The sequence below is a fragment of the Antrostomus carolinensis genome, unplaced genomic scaffold (assembly GCF_000700745.2).
Source record: "Antrostomus carolinensis isolate BGI_N321 unplaced genomic scaffold, ASM70074v2 scaffold9220, whole genome shotgun sequence".
Taxonomy (NCBI): domain Eukaryota; kingdom Metazoa; phylum Chordata; class Aves; order Caprimulgiformes; family Caprimulgidae; genus Antrostomus; species Antrostomus carolinensis.
In genome coordinates, this window is record NW_010286465.1 from 11,511 (window position 1) to 19,793 (window position 8,283).

Sequence of the window (8,283 nt, forward strand, 5' to 3'; positions counted from 1 at the left end):
CGCTTAAGTAACACAGTGTCATTAGTCTTGTTTTTAAACAAAATCAGGACAAAACAACATCCTACTGTGAAAGCTTTATTTAATTGTTCACCATTCCCACTTGAAAAAGGAGAGGAATTGGTTACTCAACAGTTAAATGGATTATCAAGTTAATTACTCCAAATTTGAATTCCCAAAGCACAGTCATAGTGTCTAATTTAAAGCAATGTCTTTTAACAGCAGCTTGCAGAAGACTGAGGTGTCTGAAATGCTGTGATGTAGGCCACTCAGAAAGGCAGTCTCTTAAGGATTTGTGCAATTCTGGTTTCACCAGATAATTATGCAAGTGCTCAATTATGCCTCCCAGGAACTGCCCCATATGGTTCACTCCTTCAAAACAATGAAACCCAACAAAATTCTCCCTCTCAAAGGGAGAGTGTTGTTACTTCTCCTTCCATATGTCCTGCTCACCAGAATGTGTGTATCAGGAGATTGTTCTTACCTGGTTTTGAAGGGGAGGGGAAGGAAGAGATGTCTTAGCTTATAGCAACTTTCCCCTTTGAACTGGATGAGCTTGGAAGTAACCAGAGAATAACCAGCCACAATATTGTTGCAGCTTTAAAACAGGAAAAAACACTACATAACTTAAAGAAGTGGAAGCAGAAGCTTGGAGTTCAGTCTCAGCCAGCTGAAGTCATGTCCAGCTGTAGTCATGAGGGACCACCTTCTCTCTGTTAACAGGGTGGTGTTGAAGTTGTATTCGTTGTGCTAGTTCTGTGAGTGATGATATATTTATTGGTTTTAAAACGTAATGGCAGTCCGCTAAGTGCAGGTTTTTCTTAGTGATCTGGTCTCTGGTTTTGGGTCCCTGTGTAATCAAAATTAATGATAATGTTTTAAATGGTGTGTCTGGATAGCAGCTACAAAGCAGAGGGTTTGGGGGTTTTGGGGTTTTTTTCAGTTCTCTATTTCACTCTTATCCTTGTCCCTTGTAGTCTCAAGTAGGACAAGTCTTCTGTATGCTTTGTTTGATAGAGCAGTTTCCAAAGTTTTCCATCCCTCTCCATTCCCACCTCCTTTCCCTGGCTAACCTTGCTGTTGCAAGCCAACCAAACTTAATAAGTGCAGGCTTCTCCCATATCCTTAAACTATGGCCTTCCAGTTCAGAGAAAAATCAATATAGTTCTCCAGTGTTTGAATCCATGTAAATCCTTGTGTGCAGTTTTCCTGGGGAAAAAGTTCTTTTGAAACAGATTGTTGTAAGTAAAATTGTAGTCTTCTGTAATATTTTTTTCTGACGATGTAAAAGCCAAATGTGGTGGGACTGGAATTTTTGGGTAGGCACATAACACATTTTGAATAAATAGAAGTCACATAATTATAATCTGTCTTCCTGTGTAATTGCTTAATGTTTTCATTTTTCTTCTAAATAAACCTCCTACAGGAGTGTTTCAGTTGTTGCATTGCACCTGGTTTGGGCTGGGGACTAGAAAAGGGGTGGTTATTTTCAGACTGAACATCTACTGATGTTTTAGCTAGAAGTGTGTCTTGAACATACCTGTCTTCATAAAAAGCTCCAGAAAAACCTCAATATTTAAAATTTTAAAAACTTGCATAGCTCTGTGATGTGGCATCTAGTTGTAAATTATGTCCCCGTAGTCTCATTAATTGTATGGTTTACAAAACTAAAATTAACAGCTGTGTGCCCTGTTAGAGTTGTATGGCAGAATGAAGACAGACACTTCCCTCTTCCCTCCCTGGGTGCTGTAAGGCGCGTCCCTCCCCACTTGCAAGAGGAACGTACTGGCCTTGCGGTGCTCAAAGTGCCTGTTAACACAGCAAGTGAGAAACTGAGTGAGGGAAAATACTGCTGCTGCTCTACCTTATCCTTATTTTCCCTTCTCCTTGTAATCCCTTCCCTAAGGACGTGCCTTGTTCTCGATGTTGTGTATTCTTAGAACACATGACAGTGGGTGTGAATAGTGAAGGCAGTTTGGACTTGTGTACCCTCCATCAGGTCCTCTGTCCTTTAATGGTATGTGCTGCACAGAAGTTTCCATTAAACTTGTAGTCAGAAAGTGAAGCCAGAGGAGATGTATCTGCTAACAGAACATGCCTATTTTAACAAATGCAACAAAATCTTGCAGAAATACTGTCTTGAGCCAACAACTTTTAATGCCAGAACTAGTTAGCCTCCCAATTTAAGGGAAATGCTGCACTGCTAGAATATAGTTACCAGCTTGGAAAGTGTGTATAAAAGTATTCAATTCTTCAAAATAAGTATTCTGCTTATAAATAATATATATATAAGGTTTGGACACTTTGGGGATGGAGGAAAAAATATAGGTTAGTCCTGAAAAGAAATGTGTGGCTTGGTTTGTTACTTCAATATTAGTTTCTTAAAGTTTCACGCAAAAAGCTTTTCCTCAGTATGATGCTGCAGCACTTTGGTGGTGAGCACAGTTCTGCTGGTAAATAGCACGGGCCTTGTTGGCGTGTCTCCTTTGCCGTTTCATGTGCTTTACAACTCCTTATGTGTCCCACTGAGTCATTATATTTTCTACTAGAAGTAAGCAGTCCGAAAAGATCATTTGTAGGTCAGGTATGTCAGCTTGCTATTGAACTCAGAATTGGGCACTCAGCTCGGCTATAGTGCTATCCATACTGTCCACCCTGTTGTCACTTTTTCCACAAGAAAACCTAAGGTGGTGTATAACCTCTTGGGAAGGTGTGGAGGGGATAATATATGGAAGATAGTTGGTAGAGGGATTCCTGAGACAATAAGCATTGGTATGACTAGTAAGGTACTATCTGTGGGGTTGGGTTTTTTTGTTCTTGCATTTGTGTATATATATGAAAAACATTGCTCTGACACCATAGGATGATCCTAGCCCTCAGTAAGGTTCATGAAAACTTAAAAGCAGGAAACTAAAGAGTTGGGTAGAAGAATAAATGAGTCAGTAGTAAGTCAAGGTGTTCCTGTAGCGTTACCAGCCCTCTTCAGTTTTATTAGCTGGTTTATGAAGGTAAAAAAGATTCTTGTACTTGTCTGTGTTCAATCCCTTCTTCCAAATAACCTTTAAAACCCTTTAGTTATTTTGAAACAAGGCTGTGAGAAAAGAGAGGACCAAAATATGGTTAAGCTCCTTCCCTTTAGGGGAAGGGGCAGTTAAGCAGAGGGCAAAGACCTAAGCGGTTCCTCGGCAGTGGGAGAGTCTGTTCTGCGAGTGTAATGTCTGGGTAGCGGCAGGGGGGGCCATGCCTGTGTCCTCCTCCAGCCTCTTGCCCAGCAGGTATTTGGGTGTCACAGCAGGAAACCAGCCATCCTTTGTGGGAGCTTGGAAATGAAGTAGTTTGGGAAGACGCAGAGCAGGAAGGCAGGGGAGCATAAAAAAGCCACAGATTTTTTTTGAAAACTGACATAATTAGTTCCTGGGAGCTCTAAATACTTGTAGTTGCTGTAAGAATCTAATGTAGATTGTTGAAGGGAAGTTTCTGCACCCCAGTTGCTGGAAAGCTGTATGTGATGTTTCCTAGAGAAAGGCACTCTGGTTCCTTTTGTAATGAAGGAAGGATGAACAGAAACATAATTTGTCTTTTACTGCCAATTCAGAAAATCTTTATTTTATCACTAGCTCATAATATACTTGCATCAGTTTCCACTGAAGGAAATAGAGTGGTTTTTTCCTTTGTGTTCTTTTTCTCTTCTCCTCCTCCATATGTTTTCCCCAGTTTCCCAATCCATGCCAGAATTCTGATGTTCATTCCCAAAGATCACGCTGTGCCAAGCACCTCGTGTCAGGTGCAAAGGCAGTGTTGCACTCTGCTCTTGGTGGAAAATGTCCCATCCTGTAGCAGGGGAGAGGCAGGTTAGTCCCCTTGTTTCCACTGAAGTTCCCAGTCGGGAGAGCCTTTCAGTTGTGGCTCAGTGAGCATGGATGTGGATGTGTCTGGTTTTGGGTTTGGTTTTTTTTAATATTGTTGAAATCCGCACCCAAGTTATTTGTTAAAAGGGTGAAATATTAAAGACTAACTGAAATTTAATGCAGAAAAACGTCTCCCTTAGAGAGGGGAAGTCTGGCAAAGTGTATTTCATGCTCTGTATTACTGCAGCTCACCAGAGTGAGTGAGCACTCATGGGTCTTGCTCTGCTGTTCCTGTGAATCTTATTTGAGGGGCTGTTGCAAAAGCAGCCACCTGAAACTGGAGGGTAATAAATGGCAAAAGAAACTCATGATGTACTAGATGAGGAGAAGAGTTACACCAATAACCAGGTTTTTTTGTGACCTTATTGTTTATTATTATTTGTTTGTTATTAAAAGCTTGGCAGTTTCTTCAGCACAAATATTTGGGCTGTAACGATGTGACTACCCAGAACATGACGCTACTTTTAATTTTGTTCCAGAAGCAAGTGGCAAAGGTGGTTTTGTCTTTGTGTAGAGTAGTCTACTAAGAAAAATTAAGGCTATTAAGAGGTTATATATATTCTGAAGAATATTTTAAGCTCTCTGCTTCTGTTACCATGTAATACTTAGTAATGAAAAGCTGAAGAGTGTGGTGGAGGGATTTGAGAGTGCTTCAATTTCTGCTGTTTATTCACGTTTATTTGCCTTTACAGAGATTTGATGAACTTGCCTTAAAATCAGTTTACTCCTCCATCCCATGTGTTTTATAGTCCCGATCCTACAATTTTGTTTGCAGACTGTGATGTCTTTATAGAGCTCCATTCACTTCAGCAGCAGCCCTTGCAAGTACTGCAGTCTGCTTTTGCATGACTAATTACAGCGTTGGACGAGCCATGCTGGAAGTTGTAACTTTCCCTCTTTTATTACAGCAGCTATGGCCACCTTTTGTGTGCAGTTATCACTTTCTTACAGACAAGGTTACTTGTGAGGTTTGGGTTTTATGGTGAGTGGGAACTTTAGTATGGTGTGATATGTTGATGTGTAACCTGGTTTCTGAAGTAGAACTAATGCCTACTCCTTTAGGAGTAGGTAATGTATTAGTAAAAAAACCCTTAACTTCATGGTGTTCTACCAACTTGGTTAGACAGCTGCACCTTTCTCATACTTTGCTGAAAGCTTTTATTTTCTTAACTTTTCCCATACTAACAAAGACTCCAAGAAACTGAAAATAGTCCCTCAAACTAGTTTTGCTGCCTTGATATGCAGTTCTTGTTGGCTCTCTGCCTGGTGGGTGCGATGAGCTTCAGGTACTTTCCTGACTGAGAGCATCTCTCGTCTGTTCTCCTTCCAAGATGAGGTATAAAGGACATGTAAGTTCTTGTAGGGCGGGTTGTATTGCAAGTTCCTTTGCCGAATCACAGGTCTTGTTCTGCCCTTGAACTTTATGCAGGCATCCTGTTTTAATCAGTAGCAAACTCTGAATGAATTTGCATGTGTTCATTCTGATTTCAAAGAATCTGATCCATAGGCTAAAGATAATGAGCTGACTTGAAGATCTCTGCAGAGTGAAATTAAGTCTTAGATAAGGTATATGTAATTACAGTGGAGAATGTAATACCTTTGAGGTTCAGTTGGGTAAAACAGAGGTTGCAGATTTGTTTAAAATGATACACACCTTCTATTTCATATGAGCATTTTTGCATGTTCTAAGTATGGAGAGCTTGGAAAAATGTTAAAGCATTCCCCATTTCACAAGAGTTATCTTTTTTTCGTAGTATTCCTATACTACTGAAGTTAGTCTGCATGCAGTAGTGGTACAAGAGGGATTTGTCTTGCCCATGGGGTTTCCAGCACTGATGTATTTGTAACAATATTTGGGAATCAAGAGAAACTTTTCCAAGTTCATCATAATCCACAAACTCAACAGAATGTTTCCTCTTTTGTTTACAGACTTCATATTTGCAAGTTCCCTGCCTTGACAGTAATCATCATGGATAGTGGTAAGTGTGTTAACTTTGTGATAAGTGTGCATTCTTTCTTGTTCCCTATGAAACGGGCATTAACACTCCCTAAAACTGTCCTCTGCTCAAAATCCCAGTCAGTTTGCACAAAAAATGTCCTCTGCTGTTGAACTGGTTTTGGTGTTACATATGTTGCAGATCTTCACTTACATTAAACTGAACCAGAATCATACTGCTGTTCTGACAGGGATATTATATGCAAACCATGATAATCATCGCAAACTGATTTGTGGACCTTTGAAAGCTGGCTATAGAATGAAAACCACAGAACTGAATTTCCAGCCTTGAGTACTTTTGTTTAACTGTTCTTAAGCTTGTCCCAGTAACTACAGAATCTTAGAGCAGAAGTCAATTTTTAAGCTTTATAAGTAAATGCTCAAATCCTTTTTCTCCCTTATGCCCTTTGCAAACCATAGTTTTATTAAGATCACCAACAGAAAGATTCAAATTTATCAGTAGCTGCAGCTTCAAATTTAAAACTAAATGTTTATTTCTAGTATTTAGTGATGATTTTAATTTCTTGGGTGTTGGTAAGGAGTCAGAAAAAGGAAGCCTCAATAATGGTCTCAATAGAGCTGGTTTTGGTGTCAAGGATGCCCTGGGCTTTGCTTTGGCAACACTTCTGTGTCTGGCAGTACTTTTCCCACACTGCTGCTCCATGTTCCTTCTGTCATTAAAGACCTGAAACCTATTTTCTTTGCCTGTGACAGCTTCAGCTGGCAGGCTGGGACGTATTTATCCTCTCATGTCCTTGCCTGTCTCTTTCTGATTCTGACTGAATTTCAGCTTGCTAGAGTATTAACTGTTATGATAGTAACAGTTAATAGTAATCAATCTGTCACAAGTTCTCCTGAGAACGTATAATAGATTGATCTGACTGTATTACTCTCGTCAATAATACGGAATTATTGAAGTCAAACTAAGACTTTGGGATTGTTTTTTTTCGTAGCTTTATGATACATAAAAACTTGCTAGAAGCCAAGTATTGCAGTTACACACAGAGCACAAGGATGTTTGAGGAAACACACAAGTATTCCAATACGTTTGATTTAGTAGTTATATATCTTCATCTATATTCTACAAAAATCGGGGGAGAGGAAGAGACTTTACATTATTTGGTTCTATGTCTATCTTAAGTAATGCCAAAATATTATTATTTATTTTTCTTTTATCCTGTATTTGCTAGGTAATCTCCCTAACAAAGTGAAAAATTAAGTTTTATCTTGCTTCATTACTTTATTCTTGCCACATGCAGTTCTTCCGTGATCGTCTTCAGCTCCATAGTAACAGCTGCAGTGAATTCAGCCATGCTGTAGCTTGGCTAGGTGGGCATGCAATGCAAAGAGGGGTTTTTTACACACCCCTGTGCAGTTGTAGCTGAATGTCTTCAGTATGGTGGTCCTGGAATACTAAAAAGTCAAAATGGTTTCTGCAGTATGGTTCCATTATCTCTTTTTGTAGGATTCATCAGGCAATGACTAATTCTTATTAAATCACTGTATTTCAATTAGTATCTCCATTGGGATTGCTTTGATCAGTGTATGTTTTTGTTTCCTTGCTACATTTATATTGACTTCTCAATAGGATTTAAAGTCAATAGGAACGTTCAGAGCTTTAAAAATGTCAAATAAAAACAAACAATATACTTCATTTTTTCTAGCATTGCAGGGTCAAAAGCCATTCCTGGTCTGGACTAATCATAGATCAGTATTTATCAGATACATTCAGAATTAATGAGGTGTGGTTTATTTTCCTCTGTGTGTTCTTTGTCTCTGTGATGTATGCATTTTCTATACTGTATTGTGAGAGAAGATGGGCACTTTCTGAATATGAATTGCTAAATAAAAGTATTGGGATTTTTAGACAGTCGTATATTGGCCATTCTTGAATTTTGAATTATTTTAATGTATTGCTGTTCTTCTTCAATGCATTTTGAAGCAGAAATGTATGCTTAGCTCTTTTTGTAAAACTGAACCATTACCTAGAAACTCATCCCAATGTCTAGTGAACATAATATTTCATAACATACCAGCTTTTAAACCTTTATTCTCGGTTTCCTTCTTTGTTAAATTGGAAAATGCATGTAGAAACAAAGATCTGTATATTATTTCTGAGAAGGATAAGCTTTAAATCAGGGTATTTTCAGTTAACCTGTGTTTTCCTCTTTGGTTCTTTTTCCTCTGCATCCAGTGCAAAGCCATCGTAGTTTGTCCCTGCTCTTTTCAGGGTCAGATTTGAGCTGTGAAATAAAATTCCCTGGGTTTTGTCTACTGAAGGAAGGGAAACTTGATTTATAGTGTATTATCTACTCTTCAGTGACTCTACATATGGACACTCTTAAGAGAGTCTGGGCTGTAGCTTGTTCTGCTTCAGGAATG

At 39.0% G+C, this 8,283-nt stretch overlaps 1 protein-coding gene across 1 annotated transcript in view; it reads left to right on the plus strand.

Annotated features, from left to right (window-relative positions):
- Positions 1-5,180: 5,180 nt before the first annotated feature.
- Positions 5,181-8,283, plus strand: part of PRRG1 (proline rich and Gla domain 1) — a 13,420-nt gene continuing 10,317 nt past the window's right edge. Inside the window, exons 1-2 of the mRNA XM_010171379.2 lie at positions 5,181-5,191; positions 5,835-5,884. Of these exons, the coding sequence (XP_010169681.2) occupies positions 5,181-5,191; positions 5,835-5,884 (61 nt within the window). The remainder of the gene's footprint in view (positions 5,192-5,834; positions 5,885-8,283) is intronic.